The sequence below is a fragment of the Calidris pugnax genome, unplaced genomic scaffold, assembly GCF_001431845.1.
Source record: "Calidris pugnax isolate Ruff unplaced genomic scaffold, ASM143184v1 scaffold40, whole genome shotgun sequence".
NCBI lineage: Eukaryota > Metazoa > Chordata > Aves > Charadriiformes > Scolopacidae > Calidris > Calidris pugnax.
In genome coordinates, this window is record NW_015090796.1 from 560159 (window position 1) to 575979 (window position 15821).

The 15821-nt window shown below is 40.3% G+C and overlaps 2 protein-coding genes across 5 annotated transcripts in view; one reads left to right on the forward strand and one right to left on the reverse strand.

The window, feature by feature from the left end:
• Positions 1 to 4096, reverse strand: part of SLF1 (SMC5-SMC6 complex localization factor 1) — a 41117-nt gene extending 37021 nt beyond the window's left edge. Inside the window, exons 1-4 of one of the 4 annotated variants that reach the window (XM_014936865.1) lie at positions 4078 to 4096; positions 3307 to 3420; positions 3070 to 3145; positions 591 to 834 (exon numbers count right to left, since the gene is read on the reverse strand). In XM_014936865.1, the coding sequence (XP_014792351.1) occupies positions 591 to 834; positions 3070 to 3145; positions 3307 to 3420 (434 nt within the window). In that variant the 5' untranslated portion in view covers positions 4078 to 4096. Of the gene's footprint in view, positions 1 to 590; positions 835 to 3069; positions 3146 to 3306; positions 3424 to 3829; positions 3901 to 4077 lie in introns of those variants that run through there. The other 3 variants (XM_014936864.1, XM_014936863.1, XM_014936862.1) reach the window with 3 other exon arrangements.
• KIAA0825 (KIAA0825 ortholog) overlaps positions 3889 to 15821 on the forward strand; it is a 291162-nt gene continuing 279229 nt past the window's right edge. The window contains exons 1-2 of the mRNA XM_014936866.1: positions 3889 to 4026; positions 4935 to 5032. The gene's annotated coding sequence lies outside the window, so the exon portion shown is untranslated. The remainder of the gene's footprint in view (positions 4027 to 4934; positions 5033 to 15821) is intronic.

The window sequence follows — 15821 nt, forward strand, 5'->3', positions numbered from 1 at the left end:
TGTTTTTTCTTTATACTTTTATCCTTTTCCTTCTGAACTATCTGTACTTACATCGTATCAGAAACATCTGCTAAAGTACATAGCAGGTCTTGGGAACTAGAAGCAGCTGTTACACAGAAGTGAAACCAAAACCTACCAAGTCAGTCACAGTGTGGCCCAGATCCCTAAAAAACACAGTTCTCGATGGGCCCAAGTCACCCACCCGAGTGAAATATTGTATCCCGTTCCAGCTACTATTTGAGTGCAACAGCCACAGAAAATAAAGGATTACTCATAAAAAAAAAGAAAGACAATGTATCTTGTCTCATGAATAAAGTTTCTGTCTGCAGTCTACTTAAGACACAAACATGAGAATATGTGCTATTTTTGACACTATACTATAAAGAAAGCAAGAAAATTAGTGAAGTTACAGATTTAAAGAAATTTAATTATAAAAAGTATAGAAGTATATTAACAAAAGACAACTCAGAGTTTGAAGAGCTGGAGGTTGTTATGGCCCAAATTAACTGGGATGCATGAAAAAAAAGTGTTTCACCATACAGTAAGTGTTCCACTGTTGATTATTTAAGCTTTAAGACGTATCCTCCTACCTTCTAATAGACGCCATTCGTTTATCACCTTCCTTAGCAGGGAGGACAACTTTCCATCTGTGGAAGGCCCCTGGAGCACTCCAGCGTGTCAGTTCTTCACGCCATCTTTTAGGTGCAGATTGCCTTTGAGGTGAATAATGGGTGTCTTTTTCAATTTCATATCCCCATTCGTACGTTGTTTCATCAAGCCATCTGCCACTTTCGGCACTATTAATTATGTACTCCTTAGTTAGTATCCACTTTCCTAAAAAGCAAATGAACTGTCAACCACAAAAGATTTTTTTTTGTGCAGACAAATGGCAATCAACTGAAGATCTAATATAAAATTAACTTCAACCTTTCTTGTGCAAATAAAAGCTGGAATTACAAGTACCGTTTTAAGAACTTCTTCCTACTACAAGCGTTCTCCTCCTCACACTTTAAAATCAGAAATCTGAGATTTCGTTTTGTTTTCTTTTAATGATGAAGTACCTTTTTACTCTTCCCAGATAAAATACTTGTCTATCTCCTCAAAAATCTGCAAATGGAATTTTTTCAGCTTCCCAGATTTTGTTTTTACAACTTCCACAGAACCTTGCTTAACCCTTTATTTTTAACACCAATTGGCACTTTTACAATGTACTCACAAACGTAGTAAAATGAAGAAATATTTTACCACCAATTATAAAGAGGAACCAAGGATTTAGCACGTAAGCTCTTTCTTTTACATATTCCTAATATTACTTGCACTGCCAAGTGTAGCGAATACCACCAATATTAGGGGATACAGTTTTAGACTTTTGTCTTTCCCCTTTCTTCTTTTCACATCCTGTTCTCTCATCCCTTGGCTCCACCTCCTCCGCCTCTCCTCTTTCATCTTCCGCGTGTACGCTTTTGATACTCTGTGTAATGATCTTCCCCTTTTTCTCTGTCTCTCTCTTCTTACAGGTTCAGGTCAAGAGCCGTGGTTAGTACCCTGCTCCTGTATTGAAACACTACCTACAGAAGATACTGCAGGAGAAATTGACTTGAATTGTGTGAACCTAATTGGTTTCACAGAACAGCAGGGTTGACTGGCAAAATGTCTCAGTGCAGGAGCACAGATGGCACTTCTGCACAACCCAGCACAGGTACCAGTAGACTGGAAAAGGTACGCTGCGCACAACCTGTGTGTCTAAACCACCTTCATTTCAAAGTTTCCATCTCAAAACTTCTGGCAGCTAGGAAGTCCACGAAGACTGGCATCCTCGGTAGTACTTCTCTGTCTCTAGGGAGTTCCAAACAGGATTAAACATGATCTTTTACACTTACTTGGGCAAAACTGCAGTAGGGAAGAACACTCTCTGCCATCAAGGTCAAGAGCAATGCTTACCCAAAAAAGAGCACCTCTTACAGGATTAAAAGGTACTAGATGGTATTGGGGAAGATTTGCAAGTACAGAAACAAGACAGACTTTTGCATTTCATTGTGGACGCTACATATACTGTATCTACTCAGTTAAAGAAAACATCTCCAGATGTTTTAAATCCCAAAAAGTAAGAAAACATTAACTCAAAGGTTTATAGTAGTAAAATGAAGTGCTATGCCGGAAATCTTTCTGCGTTATAATATTGTTTCCCTTATGGAAACTTTTTGGTCTGTTTCCTTTTTTGATTAGAGTGCGATCAGAATTTTATATTAGTAGAAGGAATCATGTGTGTATACATTTATAAACACAACCCTACATTCTAAATGATTGAGAATTCCTACTAATACACTATTTAAGTACAAATATGAAAACAAGAAATTCACAGATATCTTTCAACCCAAATCTATGTTTACTTATTTCTGTTAACTCCTAAATTTAAGATTATCCATCCTAAAAATTGCTTTAACACTTTGGTATAATCCAATATACAGAAAATAAAGATCACATTGAACCGGTTCATGTACCAGTATTGTGAAATCTTGTAGCTCCACAAGATTTTCTACACTCACCATAAAATCTTTCCACGTAATTTGTCTACAAAGATATATTAAAATACAGAATTCTCAATCTACATGCATTTTTAAAAAATAGTTGCTTACGTATGGGATTTTTGGCATCAGGGCCTTAGGTAAAAGAAAAGCAAGAGGAAAGATGAAAGGCTTGTGTCAGAAAGGTACAAGCCTGGAGTTTTCTCTTGCTGCATGAACAGGAACTTACAGTGGCCTTTACCAGTGAAATGCTGCGTGTGAATTTGGTGCACGCTGATTACAGGTGTCCACGCTCCCTCTGCCTCCTTTGCAAGCAATCCACTTTTAAGTGCCTGTATCATTTGGACAGTACTTCATGATCTAACTAATGCATAACCAAGGTTTCTGTTTGGGACTGCATGCAGACTAAATAAAGGAAGTTGGCAGGAAAACATCCAAACCAAAGAGAAGTAAATCAAAGCTTCAACATAACACTATGTTAAGAGTCAAGATTATGGCCCTATGTTATGACTTTATGACATTTTAGAGCAAATCTTTTACTCACCAGCAGCACAGGCAGCTAAGAACTTTTCACTCTTGCACGGCTTCTTTGCTATAAGATGTGTGCAGTTCCTGTATTTCTAGCAAAACAAAAACCAAAACAACACACTTGTATCACTGGGAACGGTTTGACTTTCTTGGCTATTTATGCAAAACACCAACCCCTGCCCAGAGCCTTCTCTTAAGGCTCACACTTTTTTTTGTTCCTGCTGTAGCCAACAGGTACTTTAGCGAACAATACCTTATCAGGTAAAAAAACACAGTCCAGTCTGAAGAGCCATTTCAGCAGCGCCGCTTTCTCTCGCTTTTTAAATCCGGTAAATTGGACTACCCGCTTCTGGCCGTCACTTGCCATCTGCTGGGAGAAAACCAAACCAAAAGGAGACATTTAAGCGCTCTTACTAGTACTTCCTCCTCCTTTCCCGACCGAAGAAAACAGGGGAGAGGCAGGCCGAGGGCTCGGCAGGGCCCGAGGGCGCCGAGGGGGCGGGCAGGCCGCAGACCCCACACCGCCCGAGCCCCCCCGGGACGGGCACCGCCGCTCCCGCAACCCGCAGGCGGGAGCCACGGCCCCCCCGCACCCGCGGAACAGCGCGGCCTTCCGCCTCCCACCTCCGCGAAGGGAAAAGCCGCCCGCCCTGCGGGGAGGCCCCGCGGGGAAGCGCCGCTGAGGGGAGCGGAGGTGCCGGGCAGGAGCCGCGGGGAGCGAACCGCCTCCCCCTCAGCGGCGTCGGGGGGGAGCCCGCCCGCCCGCCATCACCTACACAAGCCATGGGGGCGGCCGGGCGCCTTCTCGCCCCCCCTCCGGTCCGGTGCGGTGCGGGCGCTGCTCCCCGGCGTGTTCCCGCCTTCCCCCCGCTCCGCCCCCGGATGTGGCGGCGCCGCCGTTCCGGGCCGTTGTCACCGACGCTCCACGGTCGCCGGGGCTGTGGGCGCCGAGCCGCGGGGGGAACACGGCCCGGTAAGTGTCCCCTCCCGTTCCCCGGCGGGGCTGCCCGTCCCCTCCCCTCACCGTGCGGGATGGGGCCGGGGGGAGACCCGCCACCGAGCCCCCTGCGGCCGCCTTCCTCTCCCCCGCGGCGCGGCCGGGCGTTGCGCAGTTCTGAGGCTCCCCCGGTGGGTGCCCGCCCCTCTGAGGCGGCCCCGCCGGAGCTGGATGGCGGGAAGGGGCGGCTTTCCCTCTGGGGGGAAGGACGAGGTGCCCAGGGGGGGAGTGGCCTTCCCCAGGACGGGGTGCCCGGGGAGGGGGAGGCCTTCCCTTAGGATGGGACGGGGGAGAGATGGCCTTCCCTCAGGAGAAGGTGCCTGGGAAGGAGGTGGCCATCTCTCAGGACGGGGTGCCCGGGGAGGAGGTGGCCTTGCCTCAGGATGGGAGGACGGGGAAGAGGTGGCCTTCCCTCAGGAGAAGGTGCCTGGGAAGGAGGTGGCCATCTCTCAGGACGGGGTGCCCGGGGAGGAGGTGGCCTTGCCTCAGGATGGGAGGACGGGGAAGAGGTGGCCTTCCCTCAGGAGAAGGTGCCCGGAGAAGAGGTGGTCTTCTCTCAGGGGAAGGTGCCCGGGAAGGAGGTGGCCTTCCCTCAGGATGGGGGGACGGGGAGGAGGTGGCCTTCCCTCAGGAGAAGGTGCCCGGAGAAGAGGTGGTCTTCTCTCAGGGGAAGGTGCCCGGGAAGGAGGTGGCCTTCCCTCAGGATGGGGGGACGGGGAGGAGGTGGCCTTCCCTCAGGAGAAGTTGCCCGGGGAGGAGGTGGCCTTCCTTCAGGAGAAGATGCTCGGGAAGAGGTGGCCTTCCCTCAGGCTGGGAGGACTGGGTGGGGAAACAGGCTGTTTGTCACCTCAGAGTCCCTGAAAATCACCATTTCTGTTGTTCAGCAGAACTAAAAGAGTGGAAGGCGTTCTGGTAGGGGTGGAAGACAGAAGATACCCGGCTGAGCTGAGGAAGCTGACGGAGGAACCAGGTGGAGTTGGATGTAGGTGCAGGCTGAAGAGTCTCCCCTCTGGAATGGGCTGTCTGGGAGAGTCGGGAGAGGGACAGAGGGTTTCTGATCCTCAGTGCCCTTTTCTCTGTGTCTCAGAGAAACTTTCAGTGTCTTGTGCCACATGATGACTGAGCCTCAGGGGAGATGACCATGTGCCACTGAAGCCAGATAATCGAGGCACATATTTTGGTGCCCTGTTGATCAAGTTGATACTCTTCTTTATGGAAGTCAGGGTTTGATATTTTTTTAAATTACAAAGTAACATGAAAAGATGAAACTAATATTCGGATTGTACCTCGAGCACTCAATTTGGAATTTAGAAATGTAGAAACGACAAGACTATGATTGTCTGTGAAACTTTGTTTTGGTCCCTCCCATATTTGAGAGATGATTTTTGACTTGATTCCTGTGTAGTTGAATACACTGAATGGATGGTGCACAAGGAATCTGTTAGTGCTTTATAATGAATACAGTTAGCTTTGTATAGCACTTTTTTTATATAACTGGGGAGTACAAGGCATGCATCCTGATTCAAGCATTAAAAAAAATAAATTACTCAATTGCCTCCTTAGAGAACTGAATGTTACTCTCTCCCCTTCCATAAAATTCTTATGTGATAATGGACATTGTACTCATTGAGGTAGCTGTTTCATATTTAAGATGTGTATACTGAGAAATGTATGGCAAAACATTCACAAGTGCTGAGTATTTGTCACTATTAGATCAATAGAAGCAATGCATACATAGGTATTCCTGTGGAAAGAAAACCAAACTCACCTGTCTTCAGACATCTGAAGTTTGGCAGCACATTGGATGCTTTGTTTTAAATCTGTCTGAGTTTCCAAATATCAAAATGGAAAAATACTTCTTCCAGGCCTCAGATGGGTCTCATGTTGCTGTTTTTGAAATATTCTGGTACCCTTAATGGTAGTGAAGTTTTTTCCCATCTTCTGTTTCCCTAACATTGCAGCTATATTTTTGTATGTGAGCATGAAAAAGTAACCATGACCAACCTCTGTTGTCAGTTTTTGATATAAGTGGCACTGTAAAATCTTTAAGCGTTTACTTGACTATTCAGAGTTAAACAGCTGTATTTATTGCTTGCATTTCTTGGTTGACATTGAAGATTAGTTGCATTTTGTACTTTGTACCTGTTGCGCCTTTATACCTTCACTATTGAAGTGAAGTATATCACTGTAAAGTACTCGTTTTAATTCTTGTAACTGGAATGCAGAAAATCAAAAACCTTTGTTTGTTTTATAAAATGTAATCTAAAGTTTGGACCACGCCTAATCTGTTGTCCCTAAATACTTTTTTTTAATTTGATGGTAAAAATTGATTTTATTTAAAAACTATCAGCCCACTTTATATGAATAAATAATTCTGAGTTTATTTACTCTGATAAAGCTGAAATAATGTTTGGATTAATATTTTTTAAAGTCAACAATTTAATTCTCATTAACTACTACCGACTATGAACCATTACTTAACTAGTGACTAATAGCAGTTTTATGCCACAGGGCCATTAACAGGCTGGGGAAGTCTTCAGCATACAGTACTGTAAATTTCAGCACACAATACTGTAAACTAGCGACTAGTGGAGAATTTGCATACTTACATGATGATAATTTGTTACCTTTGAGAAATAAGTATTTTCTAGCTTTCCACCCCACCCCCCCTTATCTCTGGCCCATAAAATAAGTGGAATCAAAAATAACTGAGACTTCAAACATTTCACATTTATTTTCATCTTAAAATATTTTGTTACTGAAGTGTAGCTTTAAGAAATTGAGAACATGTTTTTGCCTTTGTTTTAATGATGTCTGGTAAGTTTGGATTTCACTTATCCTCTCCCTCTATTATTTTTTCATGATAAGCCTAAAATATTTTCTTCTTTTCCGTCCTTCTTGTGATCTCATTATGGTAGCTAGATAGCTCTTAATTCATAATGTTCATTAACCCTTATTTACAAGAGTTAATGTTAGGAGCAGTATTTTTAACTGGAGTATTTTTCAATATCTCTAGGTTTCTTTGTTCTGTGTCAAATGGTTCAGTTGCTCAGTGTCATAAACTATATTTAAGTTGTTTGTCTCTGGGTTTAGATAGATACCCACTTTCACACTTCTACAGTACATGTGACATCTTTTATAACAATTCAGAAGTGTTTTTCTGTGCTACGCAAATGGTGTTTCACTTAGAAAATTTCTAATTACATTTTAAGGATTACCAAGAATGGCTGTTCAGCTCCCATGTCCTCAGTTCTTTAAGAAGTCAAGATCTGAGAAATAAGTATACCTTTTACTCTTTCACAGAAAGAGTTTACTTACATTGTTTTGGGTGCCCTTCTCTATCAGACATTTTCTTTCTTGATTTTTCCTGGAGACAGAAAAGAGAAATTTCTCTTTCATTCCACTGTTCTAACTTTCTCCCCTATTCTTTTTGTCTCCTTTATGTTCTACCTGTAGTTGTATTACCACCATGTCTCTTGCCTTCACTTCTTACATTTTGCCGTAGATAACTATTTTTCTTCACATAATACGTGCAGTTAATTTTCTCCAAGTGTCATCGGTTTTGCCACGATCAACGTGATCACTGTTGAACCTTGTCCTTAAATCTCACAACCACTTTCTGTTGCAACTTAGGGCTAGGGTTGGTTTTTTTCCCAGTTTTTGTCTCTCTAGCCTTTTGACTTCCTATGTTGAAAATGATACGCAATTTCTTGCAGTAATGGCTATAGTAATACAATCTGTGCACAAACATCTCTTCCATCGTCAAATGTAATCTGACTTTTTTTTTATCTAGTGGAAGATATTTTGCAAAATATTTTCTGTCAGGCAAATAAGTGTATCAGTTGACGGATTAACAATTTCAGAGTTTAAAAAATTGTTCATTAGAGCTTCTTTTCTTCTGTTGCCTTAACATTACATATATATACTTGTTTAAGCAGTATAATTTGACAAAACAAAAGTCACAGGGCCTTAGGCAAAATTTGGTGAAACATTTATTGAAAACAGCTTTTTAAAGAAAATGCGAAACTATACTGAAAACTCAGTCCTAAAAGCTAAAGTAGTATGAAGTGTCTCCACACTGCCTTCATGTGGAGAAAAATCTAACTTTGTGCCCTGCTTTAAGTCCATTTTGTAAGTGTCTTCAGCATGAAGCACTGACTCTGGCTTTGTCGAAAAATTGAAGGAATTTAATTTTTATTCTGTAGTGATAAGGGATTACAAGAATTAGAAATAGTATAAATACACAGAAGCTAGAATAGCATGTTAATAATAATTGTTCTTCTATAAACAAACCTATAGTTTCTTTCCTGAGCTGATGAATATAAAATGAGAGAACAAGCATTTTGAAAATTGTTGCTTTTCTTCAAGCCTTACTGATAGTGTAAATTCTCAGTTACCATAACTTTGTGCTTATCTAAAAACATCTTTATGGTCTTTTCAGGAGGTATCATTTGTGTTTCTTTCTTGTAACCATTTTTCCTACCTAGAATATTTCCTAATTCCTTCAGCATTATCTTCTATCTCCTTGCATTCATCTGCCCTTCTGCCAACTCATATTCCATTAATGTCTGTCAGGGAATCGGTGTTGAGGGACAAATACAGAGAGCGCAGAACGGCCTCAGCAACTTGTTCAATAACTGAAATGTTGTCAATGATGCCAAGCTATATACTTTTTGTGTATTAGTTCACTCATTAGTGGATTAGAGAACTGCACTTCATTAGTGCACTTTCAGTCACTCATGACTTGGAATGTTTGTTTGACTGTTCTTTCTTCTAAAATAAAGGTTATGGAATGGTTTCATTTTGCATTTAATACTTACCTTTCCTAACATGTAAAGTTTCTTGCCTCTGCCTGACATGAGTTAGTCCCTGGCTGCTTGGATCTTCTTTCTTAATCATATTACTGTTCTCCTGCCCTGACCTAAATCTGCTGTACCTGTCTGGAATGCTTAATTGACCTAATTCCCCCACTGACTTTTTGATATTTTCTCCTACATAGGAGGTCCATTCTGATGTGATCAGCAAGTTTGCCTTCATCAAAATCCTTCCACTTTTTTTTTTTTTTGAGAATCCATATAAACTCATTCAGGTTGTATCTGTTGATTTTTATTTTTTTTGTTGTTGTTTTTTTGGTGTGTTTTAAAATGTGTTTTCTTTGTCTTTTGTGTATTATGCTTCCATAAGTAACTGCAGTCAGAATGATGAATGGGTGTAATGGCAGCAGAAATTACATATTTTTCTTAATATTTGTTGTTAAATAGCAGTGTATATAGTCACAATATTCCAGAATGGTTTCTTCTCTGCAATAACCCCTCTTCCCCCAGAGTTTTATTTCTTATTAGGCAACTGCCAACAGCATGATTGATTCCCCACAGTGTAGATAAACATGAACCCTGGCTTACAGACATTAGAAAATCAAGTTAGACATGATGTAACCAGTGGGGTAACGTGTTGCATGTACACTTTTTACCTTCTCTAGAAGGTAAAAAGTGTACACTCAAGTACACTGTTTGCTGTGCTTGAGGTCAGTACAAAGGGCAGGCAAAAGGTATAGATGATTGTGGATGGAAGGAGGACAGAAAAATACTAAAAAGAAGTTATGAGGAAAATATGACATAAATTGTAATAAGGAAGATAATGAAGCTACAAGAAGAGCAAGCTAGTATCAGAGTACCCTACAGTATGTTACAGTTCTATCTGTATTTTATCAACATGTAACTGGAAGATTATATAGAAATAGTATATATATATATATCTATAAAGTAAGTATTATATAGATTTGATACTTAAGGTGAGGTTAACAGAGTATGGTAGTGGTTCCTTGTAGCACTTCAGTTATCTCTTAAGGTGAAGCCCTTGTCATCAGTAGATCTTGCAGATAACTATTGTATTCTTACAGCTTTGTCATCTATTCCTAAGAATTCTAGGTCACCTCAGAAGGCAAGCTTACCTTGGGGTATCAGTATTTAGTACTAAAAGTGTGTCTTCATTGATGGTGTTTCTTATTTTGTCAGAAATTGTTGTCTACTAGGCTCAGAAAACAGACCATTTTTACCAAAGAATAAATCCAAATTTAATAGCAAAAAATGTAATAGCAAATGTGATAGCAAAAAATACATCCTATTAATATAATAACCTATTGCCATAAGAAAGTGGTTTTCTCTTCAGTTAGGCTTTGAGATGTTTCAGTGCAAAATAAGCTGAACATCCATAATTTTTATTTTTCTCATCGAGTCTTGTGAAAAATTGGATGAACAAGAAGTTTTGCTTAATGACTGATCGTGTCCCATCACACTTTTGGGCTTGGGCGTTAAGGGGAGTTTTGTTTCTGTGAACTTTACTGTGTAGATTCTACTTGGCTTTGGCATACCCAGGTATAAGGCATAAAAGTCGTTTTCCCACCCAGAGAGACCACTCTGTGCTATGAGGGAAATGTTCTCTCAAGGGCAGAGACAGCGATGTCCTTGTGTGATGTGTAGCCCCGGGAGCTTTATGAGGTTTGGTGAGGTCCTCCAAAGAGCTTCCTGAAAATAATGTGAGGATTGCAGCAAAAAAACTGCTAGACTTTTTGCAGAAGAGGTGCTTCGGCAGTCCTGTATGCACATCAGAAGAATTAAAGACTTCCTTTGAAGCAAAGACATAGACAAGGTCTCTCCCTTTTCCACTTTCCCCATGAAGCAATGACATTTGTTAGTGTAGAACATTTTGCTGTCAGCATGCCAGCATTGACAGAAGGGCTCATGAAGATCATCATAAGGGCTGAAGTACGAGCAGGACTGAAATCCTTGACTAGGAACAGAGTATCTTCTCAGGAAATGTTGCTTCCACTTTCCCCATGAAGCAATGACGTTTATTAGTGTAGAACATTTTGCTGTCAGCGTGCCAGCATTGACAGAAGGGTTCATGAAGGTCATCAGTAAGGGCTGAAGTACAAGCAGGACTGAAATCCTTGACTTAGGAACAGAGTATCTTCTCAGGAAATGTTGGGGAGTATGAAAGTTTCCTTTGGGAAGGCATTATGGGTGCTTCTGTATAAGCATAAACTCTCTAAGCATTAGAGAGTTTCTCTCCTTTTCCCATTTCTCTCATTTTCCTGCCTCCCCACTCCCAATGGCATCCTGAAAGATTTATTAGGCAGATCAAAGTAGAACTTAGGTACTCAAAGTCCTGTCTCCCCATTGTTTAGAGGTAAACAGAAGCCCCCTTCACAGATCTAAGAAATGACTTCACGAGAAGAGGTGCTGGTACCAGCATTCATGAGACTTCACGAGAAGAGGTGCTGGTACCAGCAGTCAGTAGGATATGGATCTTTTCAGTAATAAGAAGGTTGTAAGTGGAATGATTTCAAATTCAGTTCACTAAGGGATTCTGGACACGGTTGGCCTTTGAGATATGTCTCCTGGAGTGGAGATACCATGGTACTCTTGTCCATCTGCAGCTAACTCTTACCATTTTTGGTGGCAGAAGGCTTGAAGAAATAACAACTGTTTCACTCATGGAGTTGTAAAGACAGAATGGCAGGAGAGGGAACAAAAGGAAAACAGCAGAATGAGGATTAACAGGGAGACTAATTAGGAGAATTGCATGTATAGCATCTTGGACATACATGATGCACATCTTCTGAGGTAAATGGTAAATGCTGATTGAAATGTAGTAAATTAATCTGTCAGTTTTTAGTTTAAAGATTTAAAGTTGCTTGCAGAAACTGATTTGCTGTAATCTGTGGAGGCATGAAGTAGGCCTCAGTGAATTATATTTGGAGGTGATTCCCTATTTTAGTTACTTACGTGCCAATTTTTTCTAAGCAAAGTGTCCACCTCTTAAATTTTCAGGTTAAGTCTTATACTGGAATGAGATTCTCTCTGCAAGAGGCAGTCTAGAATTAATGTGAGACACTGCATATAGTTGAAAATGTGTATGCGTACATGTGTCTGTATAGAAATATACAGGAGGACATAATGTGCTATACATGGGTTTTTCTTGAAAAAGACAGAATTTTTTATTAATCCAGCTAATTCATAACAAAATATTTGTACAGAGTATTGACATATTGAAGTATGATTATGCATTCTATGCAAAAATTTCTCTATATGTTTTTGATCGATAGATGTAGGTCACTTTTTAAGGAATTAAATGGAAAATTATGTTACAGGAGGAATCCCTGGTTAAGGACCTTTGATTATTTTTTTCCCAGTTTCCCTGTATACAGTTTAGTATATTTTTATACTAAAATAATGTAGTTTAGAATTTTGCTGAATATGTGATGAGTGGAATTTAACCATAACTAGTGTTATATTTAGTCCCCAAAAGCATTCTTTTTCACTTTACTTTTTCAGTGATGCAGTGAAGCTCCTGCACTGTGATGTGGAGACCACAGTGATAGAAGGACTTCATTCTTTCTGGGCTGAGGAGGAAAATTTCCATGTTCTCACAGGCAATGACATTCTGAGATGGAGTTTGATCAGTTTTTGACTAGTTGTATGTCTTTTATCTGTTGGAAGGCTGTTGACGAAATTCACCACTCTGATGGGCCATGCTTCAAATACCAGCTTGCTGTTATTTATGGACCCTTCAATAGCCTTTAGTTCCCATACCAATATGGTCTTTACCTAAAATTGTCTGACTAATATAGTTAGCAATTCTTCCTTTTATAACTAAGTATGTCAGCTAGCTGTCAGCTCTCTGATGTGCCTGATCTTCTTCTCTCTTGTGGAATTCAATTCAGTATCAAATCCAAGTCATCTGAATAGCAATGCAAAATGAAAGAATCCCTGATTAAGGACCTATGATTATTTTTTTTCCCCCGTTTCCCTGTATACAGTTTAGTATATTTTTATACTAAAATAATGTAGTTTAGAATTTTGCTGAATATGTGATGAGTGGAATTTAACCATAACTAGTGTTATATTTAGTCCCCAAAAGCATTCTTTTTCACTTTACTTTTTCAGTGATGCAGTGAAGCTCCTGCACTGTGATGTGGAGACCACAGTGATAGAAGGACTTCATTCTTTCTGGGCTGAGGAGGAAAATTTCCATGTTCTCACAGGCAATGACATTCTGAGATGGAGTTTGATCAGTTTTTGACTAGTTGTATGTCTTTTATCTGTTGGAAGGCTGTTGACGAAATTCACCACTCTGATGGGCCATGCTTCAAATACCAGCTTGCTGTTATTTATGGACCCTTCAATAGCCTTTAGTTCCCATACCAATATGGTCTTTACCTAAAATTGTCTGACTAATATAGTTAGCAATTCTTCCTTTTATAACTAAGTATGTCAGCTAGCTGTCAGCTCTCTGATGTGCCTGATCTTCTTCTCTCTTGTGGAATTCAATTCAGTATCAAATCCAAGTCATCTGAATAGCAATGCAAAATGCTGCCAGAATGTTACTCTGTTGTACTTGGTAATTTCCTGTTCTCTTCATTTTTAAATGTTATGTTTGATAAAGCTGAAACTCTTATACATTGTTGGTTAATTTTATTTCTCATTAGTTAATATAGGTGAAATAATCAGTGTGAGTGTTTCTGCTTACAATTTCAGTTTTAGCAAATACGCTACTTATTTAACTTGTCCAAACATGTTGAAGGTATTGAATTTTAAGGCAAAAACATTCACAGTCTGAAAAGGGAACACTGACAAGTTCAGTCAAAAGGGAAAAGAAGAATAATTTATAAAAGGAACTGTAGATAATGATGCCATCCAGTTGTTTTAAAGTGCATCTACCTCACCTTTAATGAATTAGATTTGTCAACAGCATATGTTTTATGCACTACTTCTAATGAAGTGGCATACCAGCACTACAGTGTACTTTGAGGTTTATTCCATCAAAGCTTTTTGCTGTCGTAAAGTAGACCTTTTTAAATAATAGATACTAAAAACTACATTTAAATAACATTAAGGTTGTGACACAAACACCAAATGACAAACTTCAGGCAATTCAAAGTTAGGGCTGACAACTTGTCATTAACTTGCATTGTTGCTTTTTAAAAAAGAAGCACAATTGCATGATTTAAGGATTGAATGTCAGACTAACTTTAAATTTCTTGGCTTTTGTGAGCTGGAGTTACAACCTTACTGTCATTTTTTATATAGCTTTTTGCATAGCCTCTGTTTTCAGAAAAGTAAAAAAAGCAGTGGAAAAAGTACAGGCTTTGTTGGCTTTGTTCTTCATTTATAATATAGACTTGAAACTATCAGTCGAAGAACAGGGGCTATTCCACTTACATGCAGTTCTTTTAAACTCCTTTTGCTCTTGTCTTTGCTGATTCTTCTACAGAACTTCTGAGTTTCAGGAACTTTAGTCGTGGGCTCCTTCAGCCGAAAACGTGGAAAATGCTAAGACTTCCCAGTTCTTTTCCACATAGAGAACCACTTTCATTTTAATAACACTACTGAATAAGAGTTTAATACATGTAGAACGCCTTCTAAATATATTTTTAATTACTTGAAATTTTGTGTAACAAAAGCAGGTGAACAGGATACTTACTATTATTTCTTATGTATGCTTCCCCATTTTGCTGTTAAACATGATGGAACTTGATATTCAGGTATGTTAACGTGCACGTCTAAACACAATCTCTTCAATTCTTCTGTAGAGCTGAATTCTCAAGGTCTGTAAGTCTAATGCAGGCCATCTATCGTTTTCACTTCAGTTTTGTCAATTTAATCTAGCACTAAACTAACTGGTGGTGCTGCCAAGTGGGCACGCCTGCAGCAGCCACTTATGGCAGTGAGATACCCCATCCCATACCCCATCAGTGCTTAGGGATAAACAGGCTTGTACGGGGTAAAGTGGCTGGTACAGAAGGATGCTAGGATATTTTTGCCGAGCTAGTGTTCAACTACCTGATCTGATTCATTACATTAGTGTCCACAACCACTACTGGGTGCAGCAGTCAATCTTCAGCAATTTTAGTACAATCATAGAATCACGGGATAATTTAGATTGTAAAGGACCTTAAAGCCCCCCCAGTGCCACCCCCTGCCCTGGGCAGGGACACCTCCCACCACACCAGGTTGCTCCAAGCCCCCTCCAACCTGCCCTTGAACCCCTCCAGGGATGGGGCAGCCACAGCTTCTCGGGGCAACCTGGGCCAGGCTCTCACCACCCTCACACCAAACAAGTTCTTCCCCACAGCTCAGCTCCATCTCCCCTCTTTCAGTTTAAAACCATTGTCCCTTGTCCTGTCACTACAGGACTTGGTAAAAGTCTCTCTCCATCTTTCTTATAATTGTCCGTTATATAGGGAAGCTTCGTCTCAAACTTCAACTCCTTGAAGTTGCTTGTTCTACGAATGGGTGACTACAGGGTAGATTATTCTCAATGAAACTACTGAGCTGTGTGCACTTTGTCTAAGCATTTCTTATAGCCTCCTGTAAAGTCCAGCTTCTGACACCTCCATATGCTATTTTGGGAGATTCTATGGCCTTCCCATCCTGTATGTATCTTCTCTCCATTGTTTTTATACTGTTGGAACAATGAAATTAAGTGCTGTGTGGCATCATAGTTTGTGTAGTATCAACAGAAATGGAGGCTCCTGAAGTTAAAGCTTTTTTTAACATTTTGAACTTGGACTGTTATTTGCCAGTTGGAATTAAGACGCCTACTATCTTCTCTTATAAGCAATTTTACATAATACTTAATATATATTTTACATATATATGTACATATATACATATGTATGTACATATAAATCTGTGTACATATGTACATACATATAATTTTACATAATACTTAATACTTAATTTGTATATTTAGCTGTGAAAGTGTCA